The sequence below is a fragment of the Perna viridis genome, chromosome 1 (assembly GCF_037379345.1).
Source record: "Perna viridis isolate PV_CMFRI_1.1 ecotype Kerala chromosome 1, ASM3737934v1, whole genome shotgun sequence".
In the NCBI taxonomy this organism is placed as follows: Eukaryota; Metazoa; Mollusca; class Bivalvia; order Mytilida; family Mytilidae; genus Perna; species Perna viridis.
Genome location: NC_142445.1, coordinates 35,233,972 through 35,256,682, shown reverse-complemented (window position 1 = coordinate 35,256,682; position 22,711 = coordinate 35,233,972). Strand labels below are relative to the sequence as shown.

At 31.4% G+C, this 22,711-nt stretch overlaps 2 protein-coding genes across 3 annotated transcripts in view; one reads left to right on the top strand and one right to left on the bottom strand.

Moving 5' to 3' along the window:
* Nucleotides 1-934: 934 nt before the first annotated feature.
* Nucleotides 935-19,557, bottom strand: LOC148628519 (HAUS augmin-like complex subunit 3). 2 transcript variants are annotated; one of them, XM_088588902.1, is made up of 15 exons: nucleotides 19,433-19,550; nucleotides 18,244-18,333; nucleotides 15,671-15,854; nucleotides 15,001-15,114; nucleotides 14,405-14,488; nucleotides 13,440-13,551; nucleotides 12,637-12,861; nucleotides 11,802-11,944; nucleotides 9,952-10,086; nucleotides 6,983-7,166; nucleotides 5,892-6,044; nucleotides 4,645-4,741; nucleotides 4,173-4,320; nucleotides 2,527-2,704; nucleotides 935-1,119 (listed from the first exon to the last, which is right to left on the bottom strand). In XM_088588902.1, the coding sequence occupies exons 3-15, from the start codon at nucleotides 15,844-15,846 to the stop codon at nucleotides 991-993; spliced, it is 1,878 nt and encodes a 625-aa protein (XP_088445028.1). In that variant the 5' UTR covers nucleotides 15,847-15,854; nucleotides 18,244-18,333; nucleotides 19,433-19,550; the 3' UTR covers nucleotides 935-990. The 2 variants fall into 2 exon arrangements, with proteins under 2 accessions (XP_088445028.1, XP_088445039.1); XM_088588913.1 differs by lacking the exon at nucleotides 18,244-18,333 and having other exon boundaries at nucleotides 19,433-19,557.
* Nucleotides 19,558-19,783: 226 nt separating this feature from the next.
* LOC148628518 (uncharacterized) overlaps nucleotides 19,784-22,711 on the top strand; it is a 54,123-nt gene continuing 51,195 nt past the window's right edge. The window contains exons 1-3 of the mRNA XM_088588848.1: nucleotides 19,784-19,901; nucleotides 20,896-20,945; nucleotides 22,094-22,185. Of these exons, the coding sequence (XP_088444974.1) occupies nucleotides 19,899-19,901; nucleotides 20,896-20,945; nucleotides 22,094-22,185 (145 nt within the window). The 5' untranslated portion in view covers nucleotides 19,784-19,898. The remainder of the gene's footprint in view (nucleotides 19,902-20,895; nucleotides 20,946-22,093; nucleotides 22,186-22,711) is intronic.

The following is a 22,711-nucleotide window of genomic DNA, read 5'->3' as shown; positions in this document are numbered from 1 at the left end:
AAAAAATTCCCAACAAAAGGGGAAGGGGGTTTGCCACTGTGTCTGTCTATCTGTGTCTATGTATCATAATTATAAGGACAACTACACCTAAAAGTTTGAGTGAAATTAAGAATGAAAGAACATGACACATATACATATTATGATCAAATATGATTATTATGAGAGGCTCGTTGTCCACGTTTTTTAATTTACAATTTTATCATTACATCAGTATTACTGAATGGTATAGAAACAACTCGTTGACATTTTTGGACAGATTCCCTATAATGTAAAGCTTAGTATATTGATATAACAAATTCTATGGGAAGGGCGTAAATCATATTCTTATTGCATTTTGTAGTGGCAATGGACAGTTGACTCATTAAAGGGTGATTACCCTTACTCTCTTATGTTCTTAACACAAGATAGCTTACCGTGAAGGTGTTTTAAATAATCTAATTAAAATCAGACATACTAATTACTCCATTTAATCACTGCATGTACGATCTAATAACACTCCATTCCATTGTCTATTCAGATAAACAGTAAACTTTTTCTTTAGCTGATAAGATTTCAGAGTTCATCAAATTGTAAAAACATCTCTTAAAGGGAAAATTATAAGGATTCTAAAAATAATTTCATAACTAAATCCTAGTTTGGATTATCTTTGAAGTATAGCAATCACTAACTCTATTACTGGTCATACCAATGTATCTTTAGTCCACTGAAGCCATTCTGTGAAAGACATGCATGAAAATACCAATTCAGAAACTGTATGACATTCTGGGATCACTATTTTCACCTCATTCCCAACATTGTTTACAAAAACAGAAGTTGAATTGTTCCATAATCAGCTTCTGAATGATTCCTAGATAGAACTACATAGTATACTTAAAAAAATAATGTTGGCAAAAATAGCAGAATCTTGCTGTTCCTAATATTTATCACACACATATAATGTGAAATATTTTATTAAAAAACAATAACAAATACATATTATTAGTACCAATATCATTTGACTCTCTGAGCTTGAAGTCTGGAAGACAGTTCATCAAATAGTGAATGAAGCTGTGTAGGATTAGTAAAGAAATAAGGGAACAGTCTCCTCTCCTTGCACATAAGGGTGTCTTGTCTCAACATCTAAAAATAGAAAACAAAGTGTGGGTTTAATAATAAATGTCTTATTGTGTTGCATGTGGGTTACTAACAATAATTGTCTTATTGTGTTGCATATAAGTATATTAGGTATATCCAAATTTCATTACATGTTTATTACAAACCATGTAATGTGGTCAAGAAAACAAGTGATTTCTTTAGTTAGACATGAAGTTGCATGCATTGTTGTGCTAAGCATACTCCACTCATATGGGAAGTTGATATTGGAGAGCAGGTCAAAATATTTTGTTTATGAAAACAAGCAATGAAATTTTTGATCTCTCACTACAAGTGGTATCATAATAAACTCGAAATTGGCTTCATGATTCACCTAGGGGCAATATCATGATAAACCAGTAAAACAAAAACATAAGATAGGTAAAATCGATATTTAATCTGTAAAAATTCCACTTACATGCCAGTAATATCTATACTGTGAAAGTACTTTAATTCGAGGATACCAATTTTCGTGGATAAGGAAAGATACACAAGTTCATGGATTCTTGAATTTGTGGTTTTGAGGTTTTCAGTATATGCATGAATGGGAATCTCCTTTTTGTTGGGAACCAAATTTCATGGTCTGACTCACCCACGAAAACCATGAAAATTGGTACCCCACAAACAATAGAACTTTTACAGTATAAGATTTTCTCAAAATATGGTTTGGGCCTGTGGATTGTAAAGTTTACTGTCAGACTGTAAAGGTCAAAAGGTTAAATTGTCATTGGTTATACCTATACTGGCTTTATTTTATGAGACCAACAAAAAGAGCAGAAATCAACAAAATCAGAAGTATTTACAGTGAAAAAAGAATCATAATGGTAAACAATAGGTTTGAAAAAGTGGCATTTTATGCAGACTTTTTGTATCGAGCTAGAATTCTAACAAATAGGCTTCAAGAACAGGGTTATGTTGCTATAAGATGGAAGTCATTACTACAGAAGTTTTATGGTCGTCATCATGAACTCGTGGATTGTTACAGTGTATCCATCTGCCATAAAAACTGATTTGTTCAACGTGTCATAGTTTTCTTTTCCTCTTTCGTCTACCCCAGACTTGACTTTTATGAGCAACTCGGCAGGTTTTTCGAGAAAAGCAGAGGATGCTTACCCAACCTGTGCACATGGTCCATGCTCCCAGTTTTTAGTGGAGTCCGAGTTGCTCATATGCTTTTGTCACTTCATATGTATGACTTTAGTTACTTTATGTTCTTTGTTGTGTATGCCTGTATTCCATGTCTGGTCTTTGTACCTGGATTACATTCTTTTGATTACAGCTATAACCTTGGTTTTCTTGATTACTCTTTTACTTAAAAGTAAAGAAAAACAGCCATGTATATAAATAAGACAAAATCTTTTAAACAAAAAAAATGTTAGTCAAACGGTGACATACCTGTTTTCTTTTTTCCACATCTTTGACCACCTCTTTAATTGTTTGTTCTAATTTACGTAACATTTCCTCAAGTTGTGTCATGGCATCCATTAAAGCAGGTGGTGTCATGCATGGCTGCCCACTTGTTGTACTGGAGCCTGAATAAACAACCTGTTCACTGCTCTGCAAGCTCTTTTCTCTATGAAAGATAACATAGATAAATATAGTCCAGTTATGATTTTCAATAAAAACTTATAATTATAAGGAAATCCCATCTAAGCTAACTAACAAAGAAAAGACAAAAGACGGAATTAGCTTCATATCTATTTCCTGTAGACTGAACTTGCAAAAGGTGATTTTTCTACATTGACTAATAAAAAGTTAGGACTGTAGCAATATTTTAGTTGCACTGGATACTGGGCCCTGCTCAGTGTGTTAATTGCAAAGAAAACATTTAAAATAAATACATAACAGCAAAAATACAATTTTCAAGCAATGACTAATAGTCTTGGTTACCAAAGGATATCATACTAGAACTGATTGTATGATATTCCAATTATATGTAACTATAATCATGGCCACCTGTAATAATTTTTCTTCTCAAAATACAACTTGATAACAGAGAAGTTGTCTAACAATTTTGACTCAAGAAGACTTTGGTAGGATTTAATATAAGGACCATTACATGGCTTAACAGATTAAAATGAAAATTTGACCACAGATAGATCTTATCATGCTGAACACTTTTACTCTATGTCAGAATTTGGCTAAACCTAATGGTTTTGAATATATATGTGAAAAACTACTGTCTGACCCCTATGTTTTATTTTTAGTCAAGGTGGCCATGTTTTTTGATAGATCAAAAAAATAAACAAAAATTTTGTGCAAGATACCCTAAGGAACATAAGTGCAAAGTTTCATATAATTCCATTCAGTAGTTTCAGAGGAGAAGATTTCTGAAAAATTGTTAACGGACAAAGATGACTGGCGAAGACGACAGACATTAAGTGATGGCAATGTGTCTTAAATACATAGATGTAAGAATTTCAAACAACAGTAAATCAATTTCATATTCCTGATATAAAGTCATGAATATACATGTATGATGAAGAAAATGAATACTTTTACATCATAATTTAGATTAAGGTGTAAATTATTAACTGTTATAACAGAGATAAGCCTGTCACACCTAGTCGCTGTCATTCAATATCTGTTAGTGACTGCAGGGGCATATGCATAACACAGATATGGCAAATATGTTTGACCAAACCCTAGTAATTCATGTTAAACTGATGTAATCAGAAAACATAACATAAAATCTGAACATGGATGCCTATGCATACACCAACACCTACACCAGAAAAGCAATACCCTAATCTCGATATCTGCTACTTTCACCATAGGCAAGAGAAAAAAGCAATATCAATTTGCCATTTCCAGAAAATATGGGTAAAATTATACAGAATATGAACAGTAGATTTTTGATCAATGACATTACAAACTTCCTTTTAAGTTTGATCAAATTGGTACATGTATATGCTATGGAAATAGTTACCCACAATGTAATAGACTCTGAAATGGTAGATATGAATTTAATAGGATTTTGTTTTGCCTACATAGTGTGTCACAACATTTCTAATAATTTACTCATCATAATAAATGCCTACAGCAATTTAATTTTTTCCTCTTGTCTTTCTTCCATAGATATTCTGGTAGCCTTTTGTGATGACTGTTTCTGTCTCAGTTTGTCAGCACCCTGTACAAGACTATTGAATGTCAGAAACAAGTGTTTCCTATCTTCATTTTCATCAGTACCTGAACAATATATATATACAATCATATTTTCTTATAATATACAAGACATTTTTGTTAGTAGATATGAAATCATAATATAATACAACATTCTACACTAAGTAAATGTATTCCCATTTTAAACAATATTTTCATTGTTTTTTTTCTCAAATGGCATGAGCTAAGATTTACAGAATCAATAATGTAGTTGACTCTTCCAAGTGTCATAATATTGCTCTGAATTGCATCCTTGTTTGCTATGTTAAACAGGTAACAAAACATCATTTAGAATATTTAAAAAGACATAATACCAGCTTTTCTCCTACACATGTAAATTATATATCTTACAGAGCAAATTATGTAGATTTGTAGAGAATTTGTCTCTGGAATCTATAGTTCCTCTTTGTTGTTTACCAGAACAGAGAACAGGGTCCTCCATCATTTTCTGTCAAAACATAAGAACATTTTGCTGAATTTAAAGTATTTTTTTTTTCAAACAACATATTGGCATTATCTCCCTTTAGACAGATAAGCATATCAAATTTCTACAATCTACATGGAATTTACTATTTTCACTTTTGGACATGTCCTGCTAAAATACAATAAAATGTCTCCATTGAGACAAAGATATAAAAACCTCTTCATTTAAAATATTATTTACTTTAAGAGATAACTGTATTACATTTAAAAAATTAAGTTGTAAGTCATTGTTTAAATGGTAGCAAATTAAGTTGACTAGCCGAAGTATATCAGTCAGTAAACAGTTATTAACTACTTATAACAAAATTTTAAAATGTACAATACAGGTAGCTCCACTCTAATGGAGCAGTCAGATATATATGTCAAAGCCTTTAAAGTAACATTTGCACATGTATAAAATTTTGAGGAGGTCAATTCTGCTATCCATTGAAAATCAATGCAACAATGGATATAATATTGCATGAGAAATTGTGACTATCTATGTGAATTGAACAATGATCCTTTTCCCTGCATTAACAAACAGAATATCATCATATCTGCCTGTAACACTCTCATACTTAATGAGCAAGTTCCATCCACTAGTGTAAACAGATTTATTTCTAGTTCCATCCACTAGTGTAAACAGATTTATTTCTAGCTCCATCCACTAGTGTAAACAGATTTATTTCTAGTTCCATCCACTAGTGTAAACAGATTTATTTCTAGCTCCATCCACTAGTGTAAACAGATTTATTTTTAGTTCCATCCACTAGTGTAAACAGCTTTATGTTTGCAGTTGCTAATTTTCATGGAATCTGTCCAGTAAACATATTCGTTTAACAATTTTAATGATTCTGTCCAGTAAACATATTCGTTTAACAATTTTTATGGATTCTGTCCAGTAAACATATTCGTTTCACAATTTTCATGGATTCTGTCCAGTAAACATATTTGTTTAACAATTTTCATGGCTTTAAGACTGTTTAGTGTCTCATAGTTTTCAAAATCAATTTCACAGGTACTGTCTTTCAAGCTTATTTGTCCACTGCAAAATGGCAAAAATTCATGTGTTTACAGTATTTAAAGTTTTGCGTTATTAAGCACTTGTAATAGTATTTTGGTTATACTATCCTTACCATTCTGTCCTTGTAAGATTTAAGTTGTGTAAACAACAACTGTTTGACAGCAGTCAGTAACCTGTGAATATCTCTGTGGCATCGAGCTTCTACTTCATACCCCATCGTCAGAAACTCGTTTCTTGACCTCTGTGAAATTAACTGATTCAAAACCTTGAAAAAAAAACATTTATAACATGAATTTTAGTCACTAAAAGTGCAAACTACACTTCAGCTGATAAAAATTTATGAATTGCTATAACAACCTCTGATAAATTCAAATACATAATACAAAAGCCACTATTCATATATTTCCACAAATTACATTTTATTGCATATCATGATCAATAACAAAAACATATGCAAGTATATACTGTATTCATTGTCAATTAAAACATTTAATTGCTCATCATTTAAAAAAGAAAATGTTTTTGTTCTGAACACTTTTACCCCCAGAATTTTGCTTAACCTAAACGGTGTTGGAGATTTATATGAAAAACTTCTGTCTGACCCCTATGTTCAATTTTTAGTAATGGCGGCCATATTTTTCGATTGATCTAAAATTCCCACATCAGTTCTATCCATTATACCCAAAACAAACATTCGTAACAAGTTTTTTGGTTCTAACTAAGGAGAAGAGTTTTGAAAAATTGTTAACGTTGATGACAATTGCGAAGTGATGGCAATAGCATTTACCCTAAAAATATTTTAAAACAGAATTTCAAAAGCAATGGATTGACATCTGAACCATAAAAATTAGCCCAGCAATATACTTTGCCTATCAGTTCTAATGATAACACACATTTCCCAAATTTTAGCCCCTTATTTGCAAATGGGAAGGGGCAAAAACCTCAAAAAACTATAGGACCCTCTGCCAAGTCCCTAGGAACAATGTTTTAAAATTTCAAAATGATCAGGTAAGTTTTACTCAAGTAATCATAAATAAACTTTAATTAACAGACACCAATGAAGACAACAACGATGAAGACAGAGTAACCATTATACTATCAAATATTTTTTTTTTTTGCGGTTGTATTAAAATGGCATTGTATAATGTTTTCATTTAACTACTACAACTATCCCTGAAATTTTAAATAAAAGGAACTCTGTACCTGATCTTGGTTAGAAATAAAGTAATCTTGTCTTGCCAACTTCAAATTATAATCTCCTGTAAGTATTTTGGAAACCTGTGATGCAGTACTCTCTTGTATTAATGCAGGAATATCTCTCTCTGCCATTCCAGCTATGTCTCTCTTTACCATATTTACAGCATTTCTTTTCTCCTGAATTCTTTGACTAAATCAAATAATAGCAATTCAGTAAATTAATCAAGAGATAACAAGAATAGCCAAAAATATCATTACAGTCAAACCTCGATGTGTCAAACTCCGATTAGTCAAAATCTTGGATAACTCGAACTAATTACAAAGTCCCAGCAAAACTCCCCTTACTCCAATACAATTTTACCTCGGATGACTTGAACTCAGATGAATCGAAACCTTGGATAACTCGATGTAATCAATCAGTCCCCTCAATAGGACTTCGAGGTTAATTAACCCTGATGTCTCGAAGTCAACTAATTAGTCAGAAAACTGATTGCTTTCTTACAAACCATGATCGAAGTGTGTTTTAACAACAATTAGCGTGGCTTTTAAATTAATTTGTTGCCACTCATCATGATATCGGATATTTTTATATTTTGAAAAATTTATAAAAAAATACAGATGAATTGTAATGGTATCTGACTATTTAATGAAACATCAGACTGACGATAGTAAGGGAATTTCAATGACTACATTTGTTTCGCTAGTGAATGTGAAATTTTATCGTAATATTGTAGAGCACATGTTTGACGATACTCCTGATTGTGAATCATACAAAGCAGCAGGTTACGAACTATGACATTTTAGATATAGAAAAAAATAAAAAGGAAATTTCACTAAAACACTCTGTGCCGTTCAGTATTTCAGACATGATAAACAACATACAAAAAAATAACTTCCGATATGAAATGCATGACAATATGAAGTACCGTGTAGAGTGAAGTACATGTACATGTACAAGAACAACAAATGATGTAACTACAGAAACAATCATAGACCAAACTACTAGTATTTCCGGTTTATCCTCGACCTCGGATTACTCGAACCTCGGATAACTCGAACATTTTTGCATGGTCCCTTCGACTTCAACTTAACGAGGTTCGACTATATTTATATCCTGTATACCTTCAGTGTATTTTTTTCACAAGTACATTGTGTATATGAATTCAATTTTTTGACAGTTACTATTATAAATGAAAAACATATTTAAATCATAATAAAAATAATAGAAAACTTCTGAATGAGGACTCCTACATGTAGAATTAATTTCTAAGATCACAAAGTTAAGATTTCAGAAAAAAATACCGTATAAAAAATGTTTAAAAAACAAAATCAGGAGGCTCTCAAGAGCCTGAATTGCTCACCTGGTTTTTTTAGTTTTAAAAAGTTAAATACATGAAAAACCTAAAAATAGTCAATCACCTTCAACCAAATTAGCACAGATGATATTTGTCATGATACTGAACATTTAAACATTAATCTTCATTCTACTTATGTTAACTGAATAACATGCTAAAAGTGCAAAAAATCATTAAAAAATGCAATCAACATATTTTATCCCAAATTTGCACCAATCACAGATCTTAACATACTTTTACCTACATATGTATATATTTTTTAAATTTACGTTAATTATCAAAGTTTAACATGCTATTGTTTTGTTGATATCTGGCATTCAAAGGCTTTATTAACAGAGTATTTATCCTACATTATTATTATAATTAAATAAAATCAATATCACCTTATGAAAATAGTTTCCTTTACACAAGATTTTCAAAAACTAGACACTTTTATCAATTTGAATTTTCCCGGCAATTTTACTTGGTTAAAATCACTGCTCTTCACTTTCTGTTTATAAAAAGTAAAATATTAATGATAGGATTAAGGATTTGACTTATAAGTGTGTTAAAATGAAAATACTTAACAAATTTTATCCTTCCAGACACAATACTGCAAGAAATAAATTCCTTAAAAGCAAATTTATTACTAAATATCTTTCAAGGCCAAAAAGGAGTCCCTCAAATCTTGTGTTGATATGAAGACTAGATCTTAATTTTATTTGCAGAAATAATAGAATATTACTGAACTGGTTTATTGCGAGAAACATATTTACTGGTTATAAAAGAGGTATTGAATGATGCAAAGGGAATCACATTTGGACTATATTTTTGTGTAGTGTCCTAAAGGATCAAAATCCCAAAAACTGACAATAAAAGGTAAAACTAGCAAAAAAAGGGCAATAACTCCAAAAGTAGTGTATAGATTATCTTGAAATTTTCAGGGAAGATAGATTTCTTCGAGCCCAAGATGTCTCTGAATTCTTCTATCTAATATGGTTTTTGAGATATAAACAAAAATATATGGTGATACCCCAATGTTCAATTTTTAGTAACAGCAGCCATGTTTTTTGGCGAGGGATCAAAACAGATAAAATTTTGGTAGTAGACATGCCAAGGATGATTTTCAAGTTTTATCAAATTCTGTTCAATGTTTTCAATGGAGAAGATTTTTAGAGAAAAGTTGATGATGGACAACAGACAACGATGCTGACGAACGCCAAGCGATGAGAAAAGCTCACCTGGCCTTTCAGGCCAGGTGAGCTAAAAAGGAAATTTTTTTAATGCATTTTTTTCTGAAAAAAAAAAAAATCAAACCAAACTTAAACTTGATACAAATATAATGCAGTTATAGGTATTGAGCATATAGAAACATAAACCCTGCTACTTACATCCAGTAGTGATATTTTCTAAAAGGATTTAATGCCATACTTTATTTAGCTATGTTTTTGTAAGACAGAACCAAGATATACAGTTTAAACAACAATAACAAAGGTTTCAATCCAGAATTATTTGCCTGACAGAATAAAAAAAATGCCTGATTGACTAAAATTTGCCAGTAATTGCCTTTGGCCTCACACACCCCCAGAAGACGGCTTTAACTTGTAACTAAGTAACTTGGTACTGTCTACTTGACCTTACCTTAGTATGCTACCATCCCTTCCAAAGTCCCCATGTTTCAGTGTCTGTACTATATCTTGAGCACCTTGTACACATGCATGTGCCTGTTTGCTGTTCATCAATGCATTTATCCTCTTAGCTTCAGCTTTAGGGTAACTATAAACATGTTAATTATAATGATGTATTTAACATACAAAGCATTCATATTTTTATACTTAATTCACAAATGATTTTAATACTATTTTATCCATTTAGTAATTGTTTTTTGACCGTTTTCTTTATCCTCATGAAATGAAATTAAAAAGTCATTTTTGTTAATTCTTAATTTTTGCATCACCACAACATATTACCTATCAAAACACCAAAATGTATGGTTAGGAGTTATAAAGCAGGTTAAATGATCTGACCATTTTTTCAGAGATATTTTGTAAACAAAGCCTGAGACACAAACACATGTAAGTATCCTTTACTAATACAGTGGATTCCACTTAATTGCATAGCTTATTTGCCAGTAAAAATTATGCAAATAACCGGGCTATTCTTATAACCGAAATTACGATTTTACTGGAAGTGTGAGTTCAGGTAAGACGACGATACTGTGGATCAACCAGAGATATTACTGTTCAACATTTCTGATCTGGTATTTAATTGTTATAGACCTTCTCATTGTATTGTTCTTTTATCAATAAATAATAATGTATATTGTGTTTGTCTTGTTTATTGACCTTCTTTACGTTGTGTGTATTTATAAGTAAAACCATGTGTTTCTCATCTATAAATAGTCAAGTAATTTCCTGACCTTTCTATGAAAGAAAATCCCATATTTCATATTCCAGCCAGGATTCAGTGTAATATTCATCAATGTTTGCAGTTTGTGGGCTTTTGAAATGGTCTGTGTGTTTTTATTCCTCTGTTCAATCACCATTGTACACTGATAGTTGTGTATTATACGTGTCATTGACCTCAATATATTCCTATGAAGTGTGGATAGTATGGGGCACCTTAGGGTAGTTGAATTTCATTAGACATTGTACTGAATGAATGACTTTTAATCTTCGTATGATATTTATGCCTAGTAACCCAAGCTCACTCAAAACTGTTCAGCTCATTAAAAAAAATTAAATTTACATTGATAATCATTTGTAGTCGGAAGAATTTAAATAGGGACAAAAAATACTCCAAGCCGCATCATAAGGTGATGTTTGGCATGTCGTCAGAAGTCATTGTTCACCTAGGTGCTTGTTTATTTTAATGTAAATAGAAATCATTTATATTGTCTTTTATGTCCATTATGTTTTTAATCCATTATTAACACCTCCTAATTGATGATAATCTAGTTTTTACAACAATAAATATGATTGACATATTTATGACCCGAAGGCTTAAAATAGAATTTGGGAAAACCTGTCTTTACCTGGATGAGGCAAATTTCTCTATGCAATAAACCGAAATGCACCTCAAAGGCCTATGCAAATAAGCGATTTTCCCCCTAATAGAATAATAGGAAATGGTTTTGTGCAGGAGAAAATTATGCTAATAACCGAAATATGCAATAAAGTGATATGCGATTAAGTGGAGTCGTCTGTACTACTCAGAATCTGGAAACCATAAACAGACAGAGAAAAAAAGTCATACATCATTTGCATGTACTTTGTAACCAGTTGTCCGATTTATCGCCCTTTACAAGCACTTAATAAATATCTTCCTTCATGAATATTTTCATATGATTTTCATATATCATATCGAACCAAGTTTCATTGATATCTACATTAATAGTTTATAGTAGAAGTGTTTACATGGTACATTCTGGGACTGACGGACAGACAGAGGTAAGCTCACTGTTATAAATATAAAATGTATAACACACTTACAAAGCCTGAATTCTTGCAAGTTCTTTACATTCACTGACATTGATATTTTCTGTTTCTCCTTTTACAAGTAGGCTGTCAGGATCACTGACTTCTAAAATTTCATATCTGGAACCTTCATCTTGTCCTGCCATTTCTGCTATACCCTAAAATGATTCCACAAAAATATATCACATACATGTACATACTAAATTTAAAAAATGTGTTAGTTTAAAAGAGTACTACCCTACACAAGTTGGGCTGTATCTCTGTGGAGCATATCTTTAGAGTGTAATAAGTTGAATTCTCTCCCTTTGCATAAAAGACTCACTAAAATAACATCTACATATAAGATTTAACCTTTGAAACTTGTCCCCCTAATGATTAAGGAAGGCTGAGTGTTTCTTAACATTCATGTCATTGTAAAAACTCTTATACTCTTAAAAAACATTGATTCATGAAAATATCCAAATGAAAAAAACACTTCTTTACAATCAATAATTTTCATCACCAACAATTAACTTCACCTTTAATATTCACATTAATTTGTTTGTAATAACTCTTATACTCTTAAAGAACACGGATTCATGAAAATATTCAAACAGAAAACACTTCATTAAAGCCAATAATTTTCCTCACCAACAATTATACATGTATTTCAAACACAATCAAGCAATAACCACTGCCATTGTGATAACTTCTCACTCACAGGTTTTTTCACTTAACATGTAAGCATCCTGAAATTGCATTTCATCAGGTAGTATTTGCCAATCTTTTAAGCATTGCCTTTCACAACAAATATTTTAATGTTCGACACTCATTATCTTTTCATGGTATTCATCAATAAAAGAAGTTCTACCTCAAAAAACAATCTTTTTGTATATGCCGTCAACTCCTGTGTAAATTTGTCCTCTGTTTTATTATAATCCTCTTGTGACAGTTGTGTGAAAAAGACAGGAGAAGTTGGTCTGTCTTTTGTTACATGACTACTATCTGTACTGGTGTCAACCTCTTGTTCCGTTCTTTCATACAAATCATTTACACGTGATACAGACTTTATCATGTGGCCTAGGGTTTCATTCAGCTGAATTATTCATAAAGACAAAAAATTAAATTATTTCTTAACACATAAAATAAAACCATTATATCATACATACATAGGTGTTAACCTTTGAAAATTCTGAAGTGGGAGATCTCCCTCTTAAAATTTTCTCAAAGCAACAATTTTTGTGACATGCTTTGACAAGAATTGAAGAAATTTATTAAGATTTTAAGCTGAAAATTCAATTATAACATGAGAAACATGGTTAAATCTCCTACTCTGACAGAAGGATGTTGAATTCTTCATGAAGCATCAGGAGGCTCCCACAAGAACTGAAGACTTAATACCTTTGAGAAATATCAATGCCTTGCCTTATATCTAAAGCCAAACAGCAAATCTATAACAAAATGTACCAGAGAAACAAGTTGTTTTGATGATGTTACAATGGAATTTAAACCAATCATCTGTCATGAATGAAAACTTGCATGTGAGATTATCAGTATTTACACAATGAGTTTAGAAATGGTTACATTGTATATTTGGTAGAAGTTAGAGAAAGTAATCTAGATAAAAATGCATTTAAACTATTCCTTTTTCAAATACACCTGTATATCAATTACCTTTAAATTATCTGTTTGTGTTTGCTCCAAACATTTTTTATACTGTGACTTGGCTTTAGACTCAACTGCCTTCAACTTTGATAAGCGATGACTTAATCCAGTATGATGTAGACTGCAAAGTTAATAAATGGCATTAGTAGATGTGATAACTACACTGATATAAATATTGCTTCATATACTTCAGGTATGAGACACAAAGAACAACAAAGAAGCAGATTATGGTAAAATAGGTAGTTAATATACATGTATTACAGTAGCGTAAAGAAAATAATAGTAAAATCTGCATTTGTATCATCAGAAATCCATGAATCAGCAGGAAAATAAAATGCAAGTATACATGCGTACCATTTCTACTAAGTACCAGTCCATATAAAATTCAGATACTGCCAATGGTAGAGGTGATTCAAAATTAAGAAAAACCCACCTAACAATGTTTTTACAGTCTTTTATATGCATATTTTTACATAATGATAGTGCTTTCTATATTCAAATCTGCATTTTGTATTGAACCATACACTAATATCCAACACAAATCAAACTAATAGAGAATGGTAACTCTTGTATAAAGTGCCAATTTCATATCTCAAAAACAAAACAACTGAATGAAAACTAAAACTTCAGTAGTTCTATGGTCTGTCACTGATTCTGAATAAGTATTAAGAGTGAATTTATTAGGTTTTTGATATGCATAAATTATTTAATGTCTGATTTTTATAAAGACTGCTTTTTTTAACTACAACATCTACAGATGTACTATCTATCTCAGATTGGTGTTGTTAATTGTTTGTATTAACTTTGACTGTTAATTGTTTTCTCTATTGATTTCTTTACAGCATATATATTTTAACTTAATGCAGAATAAAGCTTTTAATAGACAACTACAAAGCACAAAACAAAATATATCAGGGTCCTCAAAAAAAAAGAGAGGAAATGATATCACTTTAACAATACTAAAGATAACTTGCCTCAGTCGATTCCTTTTCTGCATCAGTGCATTTTTTCTTCTTCTGTGTGATTCAAGATCTTGTTTTAACTGATCATTCTGTTTTCTGAAAATACACTTGGTTAAAACTTGGTCTCTGAATCAGCTTTTAAAAAAACTCTGATGTATGATACCAAAAAAAAGTCTGATATGATTCAGTGTTTAGCTAGGATTCACATTTGCACTCAGCATATTTTGAAGCAACTTAATGAACTTTATCAAATGACCGACATAGAATCAAATTCTGTAAAGAATAAACATAATTTATGAAAACTGAAGTTGCAAATTATACTTGTAAGTCAATCATCAATTCTACAAATCATATGCCAATAGTAAAAATGGCTAAATCAGTGCATGGTTTTTCATGACTTGAAAAAATTGAACTTCATTTTCACAACATCGGTTAGCAGGGGATATGATACATAAAAATAAACACTTGTTCCTGTTTGCTGAATGTTTTTCATTCAGAAATGTTTAGATAGAATATAAATGTAACTGACAAATCAATTATATTTATTTAGATATCATTTTGTGTTCATGTTTGTTAAGGTTTTGGATATGGCTAAATAAAACACTAACTTTAAATCATCTACAGATATATTTTCTTCTTCAGTTGAAATAAGATTCTTAACTGCTTCATCTAACTGTGATCCTTCTAGCACTGCTTCACCACTCTTAAGTACAGAGTCATATCTAGATGTAATCAGAGACATGCTTTATTCTAGACCTTTTTTTTTTGTCAATTTGAACTACAGTATGTTGTATTGATAATATATTTTTCATGTAAGTTTTGTCATAAAAAACTATGGAATTAACAGACATGTTCATTGTCAAAATGGTAGGAAATTGAGAAAAGGTATAGGTGGTAAGGTATAAAAAAAACATTGTTGTCTGCCTCTTTGGACAAAAAATCTGTCACTTTTTATAATAAAATATCAGATAAAAAATAAGAATTCCTATCTAAATAGGAAGAAAATCACGTCTGTATACAGAATCACTTTTCCATTTAATGTTTTGATATACAAAATGCAGTAATTAATTTACGTTTTTTACTATCATGAATTCCATTTGCACAAACATAACTATCTGAACATCTTGGTTAGGACATGATTTAAGGCATGCCCTGTTGCAATATATTTGTTTACCTTCTATCTTTTAACCTTTAACTAAAACTTTAACAACTGAACATCAAATTTTTTGTCATAAGTTTTCTAGGACAGTTGTAACAACACATTTTAATCAAACTAACTCTTCTAATTCCTTGGGATCAATAATATTTCCTGACCCAATGTTTGTACAAAACCAGTCTAAAAAGGGTACCAAGTCTTCACATTCAAACATCCACTCCAGGCCATTTGGATCTAGAGAACTTGCTCTAGGATAACCCAGTTGTTTTAATGTCTCAACAAATTGTCTTCCACTCATTTCTGCATCTGAAAGACATTCAAAAATATAACTGTAACAATATTATACATTTACAAATGAAAATTACCTGTATTCTTGTGGGCATCGTCCTTTTGCGCCATAAAAAGACTACCTTTTGCGTCAAGCCCGGAAAATAGAAATTAAATATCAAAACGGTAAAAATCTACAGTAAAAGGATCATAAAATAAAGAAAATGAGTTAGGAATGAATAAATTAAAGCTAAGAAGATTACAGATATCTGCCAGCTATATTAAAATAACTTTTTTTTAAATGAATGTTACCTCCGAAGAAGAAACCTGACAGATCCCAAGCCCGGAAAAAGGAGGAGGGTCTATATTTCCAATTTTTAACTAAAATAAAAGTCTTATATTTCTTCTATTTTTATAATTATGCTTGCCAAAGAGATGAACAACCAATTATAAAGAGATTTTTTTTTTTAAAATGGTAAATAATAAACAATAATCACACCACACATCTAATGTAGCACTAAAACAATATCAAATATAAATCTACCTGTATTCTAGTGCAAAAGGATCCTTAATTTATCGGCACAATTTAACTACTAAAATCAATAAGTAAACTGACGCAAAAGGAAAACGCCCATTCTTATTAAACATAGAATGAAAACTCAAATAATCATTTAATACACACAAGTGGTTTTTGTTAAATGAAAAATAGTTCAGACACTGTGCATGCCAGTCAGCCCTGTTCTAGCTATTTCACAATATTGGAAAGCAACTTTTTGTAATCTATTTATATGCATTATATTCTAATTAAAATTAGACCTATCAATTGTTCTATTCAGTCACTGCAATGATGGAACAGAACAATTGATAGGTTTAATTTCAATTAGATTGCATGCATTACAGAGGGTATCTATCAAGGTAAAAAATACACTGTAAACGGTTGATTTGATAGGATGCAATTTCCAAAACAAAGAAGATTCAGAAGAAGTTATTCCCAAAAAGTTGGTAGAACTTCGAAAATACACATTTCAATATTGCATGCATGATGCAATTCACTTTCAGGGATGAATTTCAAAAGTCAGTCTGTCCTTACTTAGTAGTAGTTCAAGATCATTAAGGGAATAGGTCAATTTGAAGATAAGCATACACGTATAAATTGTTTTAAGTGCAGTACTTTTGGGTACCTCACCTGACACATAAATAGGAAAATTATACAGAAGATTTGCTATTTAGTTGACTCTGTTTAACATATGATTTTTATAGTAAGCAAAATAGTATATTTCTATTGCTTTAGGTACTTTGCTTGCACTGTTGATTGTAAACTTGCTACAAATACGTTGCCTAAATTATTGAAAAGATACATGTAGAGTTACTGTGTATATTTAAAAGTATAAATTAAAACTAATGGTTAAAACACAGTATTTTTTTTTAATTTAGATTTCAGACAAAAAGCTAAAATGATTAATTTAACAAAACAAACTGCCTCTACTTAGAGGGTTGTCATGGACTCATGACTATTATTCACCCAGGATTAGTAAATTTATATTAGCCAGCACCACAAAGCTACATATATGTGAGCTCTATGGTAATTACATGTATCTAACTTAACTTAAAGTTCCTAAATAGAATTCGAGATAATTTAAAAGGGACACAATTAATGGCAAATGGTAGTTTGCTAGAAATTTTATCACTTGAAAAAAGAATCAAGTTTGTTGAAGATTTATAAATAAAAAACAAAATTAAATTTTAAGATTAACTTAATTAGACCACAAAGGACAATGGTCAACAATGAACATGATTTAAAATTAGGGACTATATGAACATAGTAATATAATAAAACACCTTTTTCTGGAGTAGTACTTTATTATTTTGCATATAAAGTGACTAATGGTTTTATATTCGGACTAAGACTAGAGCTAAAAACCTGCTTTATACATGCATCAAGAGTGAATCTTGGATACATGTATGTCATGAATGAAGGGGTTATTTTGATGAATTCATGACCTGATACTGTCATATTTAAAAAAAATTAGAAAAAAAAAAAGATTTTAGCTCCCATTTTGGCTCTAATTTCTGAAAATTGGCAACAAAAATTGGCAGCTGGTGATTTTTCTGGCGACAGAATTTTGAAAGCCAGAGCATCCCCTGAATATACTAACCAAAAAAAGGAATGTCTTGGAAGTAACAAAGTGACTGTCCTTAAGTAAAAAAATTAATATTTCCATATATCAAACACATGTAAATATATACATTTTTTAAAGGTTAAGAATACTTTTCATTACAAATAACATCATCTTTTTTTATCGTAATAGTTCCCAATTTTTTTTTCAAATTTTGAATGGTAGGTTATGTCCCACAACTTCAAAACAGAATTTGTAAGAATACTTAAGAAATAATAATGTTACTGAATACTACTCTATGAGTAGTGTACCACTATATTGGTGATCAGACAAAATATGTTTCTTTCTGTACTGATTTTTTCTCCATTGTTCCACTTGCTGTTGTCAAGAACCTTACCAGTCTGTAAAAATATAACTCTAATTGTATTATCCAAATTAAAGTATAGCTTTTCTAAGAAAGGAAATGCAATTACTTTTCTTTTGGAATTGACATGCTGTAAGTTTTGTCTGCTGGAGTTGTGCGTAAGGGTAAAAATTAATGGAAAAGTATGGTGAAGCTCACAGTGCTTGCTTACGTCAGCAATGCCCACTCTGTATTAGTTTTACAGTAGTTATCAAGGTAATCAAACAACAGAGTCAGGAGTATTTATGCTTATAAGCTCTAAAAAAATTGCATCTTGTTCAACAAAGTTGTTTTTAAGAGGTTACAGGGAGTATTTAAAATTTTATTGTCTGTTTACATGAATGGTAAGGAAAGAGCTATGCAAAAAATTACTAGGACTTAATCAAGGGGACAACATTGAATTTTCAATTATGAGCCAGCAGCTCACTCTTAAATGTGTAGAAATTCATTTAAAATTTCATCAGTTCATACTGACTGTTGAGAACTATTGTCATAGCATAACACTTCATTCCATCAAGAAGTAGTTCTCGCCGGCAAGTTATTCTCGCCAACTGATTTTTCGTCATCTCCTGTAAAACAAGTTCATGCCAGAAATTTAAGACAAACGTCTAACAGATTGCCAATATTTTGCTCTGAAAAATGAGCTATCATACAATGATTTTCATTGAGGAAAAAAATTTTGGTTAGCAGATTGGAGAGAAGTGCATCTGTCTTGAAAAAGGCAAGATCTACATGTACTATCTGACCAGTATGTTGTTTGATCAGACCTACTAAGTAATCCCTTAAAAGCCAAAAGGGATTAATCTACTAAGTCTAAGACGTCTCCAAAAAATCTACTGCCAGTTCAGGAATTTGTGATAAAACCTTTACGTTCTATGCCAAACCCATAACTTTTCAACCATGATAGTTTTCATGTACTTGGAATGTACTTTGCCAGCTCTCACTGATCATACTTGGCAAAAGAAAAGTGGTAAATGACATGAAATAAGTTAGTTTAAAACTAACTAAGGGAACCTAGTACCATACTTTATGCTTCGCTCGCATTTAAGGCTAATGCCTTCATCATAACATTTTTCCATTCGATATGCAAATTTTACCTAAATGAGTATGAATAAGGTAGAACAAAACTGCCTGTTTAGACTTATTTCAAACCCGCCGCTTCTCTTCATGAGAAATTTTTTATTCAAGTCGCCCACATTTCTTTCGATAGTCAAAAATTTCCATATCATAAAGCGCTGAATTGACCACGAGTATGAAGTTGTATAAAACCCTGACATAGTAGGGTGAAAAAAATATGTGTCTGAAAACTTTGTCCTATATTCTCATATGAAATAAATAGTCATTCATATGAAGTCGCTTGTTACGTCTGTTCTATAATATGTATTATTTGAACTTTTCCACAATCTCTTTTCAGAAAAATATATTATTTCCGGAATGAAAATCTACCCGACATTGGTTTATTAATTAGAAAGATGTTTTGAAGCGGGGATTTGAAAATCATAAAAATACCAAAATGTTTTTATCAAGGGCACCTGTGTGTAATGTTACTTAGAAAGCTAAAAAATGGTAACTGCATTTATTTACTCAGATCCAATATGTCCGTTGATTTTTTTGTATATATAAAGAGACATACCTATAAAAAATGATACGTGTAGGATAATGTCTTCTTATTAATGCAATGGCCATAATTGGTGTGGTACAATGATTATCTTGAATACAATATTCCATGTACATGTAAAAGATCACTTGTACATGCACATTTTGTTTCCAGCACAAATTAAATCTTAATGCATCCTTGGTACGAATTATAAAATGGTTATTCACGATAACTAACTGATTATCCTATTTTAAAATTTTTAATCTAGGAGTTAAATATAGAAGAATTTGCTACAACAATGAAACACTTTGTATACACCATCATACTATTTCTGATAAATTTTAAACAAATTTTATGATTGATCGGGTTGGGTAAAAGGAGTTTGAATTATTTATTGAGGAGGGAGGTACGCCTTCGAAGGTAGGACCAGGTTGGACATTTGAAAAGAGATTAAGGTCTTGAATATCAAGGTATTGATCAATACAAAACATTGAAAAAGTCTGGAGGCAACTAGAGGTGGGATGTTTTAATTTGTTTTTCAAACCATATGGGTCAGAATACCTACATTTATCATGATGAAATGTTGAAGCAATGGAAATCGTCTGCCATTAAAAGGGCACGCTCAGCATCAAGAAATCCATCACAGGTAATCTCGCTGTATATCACCCCACAACATATTTATTATCGTACTATGTAAAATTGTGTGAGATTCCAATCCTTGCTATATATAAATCCTTGTTTTAATATATATTTCCTCCATTATTGGTTGCTAATTTCACCATAAATTTTTAGTTTTGTGAACGGCGGATTGATATCTGTGTTGTGATGTTTTATGACATTTTGCTCAAAGAAAGTCAGAGAGTGAAATTGTTGAATTGATTTCACAGTGTGAATGATGGAAAATAGGTAAATCACCGCTTGTATGTAAATATGTATTCTATATGTTTTCTTAACATTTTGCAGGCAGGAAATGACTTTTTTGTTCATCCATTGAAGAAGAAAAATAGAGGATTGTAAGTACTGGTGTCCATCTTATCTTCACATTCTGTATATCAGTAATGTGAAACCTGTCTATTACCAAAAAGTCTAAAACCTAAAACCCCCCAAAATCTGTCAACCAAACATTTTCAAGTCATTTTATGTCAATGTCAATGCATGTAGCACCTACATTTTACATGTACAAACATACATGTATGTTTACAGCTGTAAACCTGCCTAAATGTCTCAAAGGGATTTTGTTTTGACAGGTTTCACTATATAATTACTTTGTTAGGGTTTGATGTCAAATGAAAGTTGAAACATAGTACAGCAGTATTCTCCCCATAATTTTAAATAACACATTCCTTACTGGCATAGCACTGCTGTTTTGGCTTTCCTTCAAATTTGTAGCACAGTGCCCATAGTGCATTCTAACTAAAATTAATTACTGATAACACAGTGCTGCAAAGTACAGTGCTATAATGGCCTGGGGAGAACACTGGTACAGGTACTATGAGATAAACAGACAAAAATCTTCATTTATCTTTGTCTTTAGATATTGATTACCATGCCATAAAGCATCATTTTCATACCCCCTCCCACAAAGTGGTAAGGTATTGGGATACCCTGCGAAAGGCTGTGTGTCCGCCTCTCGTCAGTTTCCAGATGAAAACTTGAGAACAAATGAATGCATTTTTTTAATTTTTTAACTTTAACAGTTGTTTAGTACCACAAAATACATGTAAAGGTTAAGTTCAGTTTTCATCAAAATCCAAAATGTAGTTTTTTAACATTTTGCCATCTCCCATTTTTCACCATTATGTGGCTGGTATCTTTTAATGTTCCATTAATGCTCTATTTTTAAGCACTTAGATTTTGAAAGTAAGATCAATGTCAAAAGGTTGCAAGTTGAACAGATTTAAGGTTGGAAAAAAAACCTATTAAATCTTGTGCCAAAGTTAATACATTTTTGTTTTGTGTTTATTTTGTTGTTGTTGTTGTTGTTTTTGTAGTAAACTGTTTATTCATGTGATATCCATGAAAGATTAAAATTTTATAATGTACTGTATGCCTAGATTATGGTACATGCAAGTTGATAGTACGGCTATGCACTATGTCATTTTTGCACTTGTGCCTGTGTATATTACACTCTGTTTGTGACTTCATTAACTTGTAATTTCAGGCGATCAGGAAAACCACTTTTAAAAGCTGGAAAAGTAATAAAAAAGGACAAGGATGGATATGAAGTTCTTGATGATTATTTTGGAGAATCAGGTTGGTTGCTTTCAGTGTTCATTCCAGAAAATTGCAAAAAGGGGCCAGTGACCCCCTTGACAACAAAACAGGGGGTCATTTTCCGAATAAAGAGGGCCAATATGGCATTATTGTAAGGGGTCATTTTTACATAACAGGAATGATTCAACCAACAAATAAGTTAAGTCAGGTTTGTATGCATTTATAGTTTGATTTTAGGTGTGAGGTAACAGAGATACATAACTCCAAATAAATAAAAGAAAATACTAGTATATGTTGTTTATTTTTTATTATGGCATTGTGTTGATTCAAGTTGTAATTCAATATGAAGTTGCGGCTCCACTTATAATCATTCTGTTATTATTGGGATTGTATCCAACCCGGCCCAGGCCATGGACAATGTCGAACAGTCATCTTCACTCAAAATTCTCGACTAGAGGTTCACTGGCCATGTCCGTTTGTTTTCAGTCAGTCAGCTGATTTGAAATTTACTGGGTCCCATCAATGGGATCAGGGGAATTGATCGTGTCCCCTGCACATTGCCTGC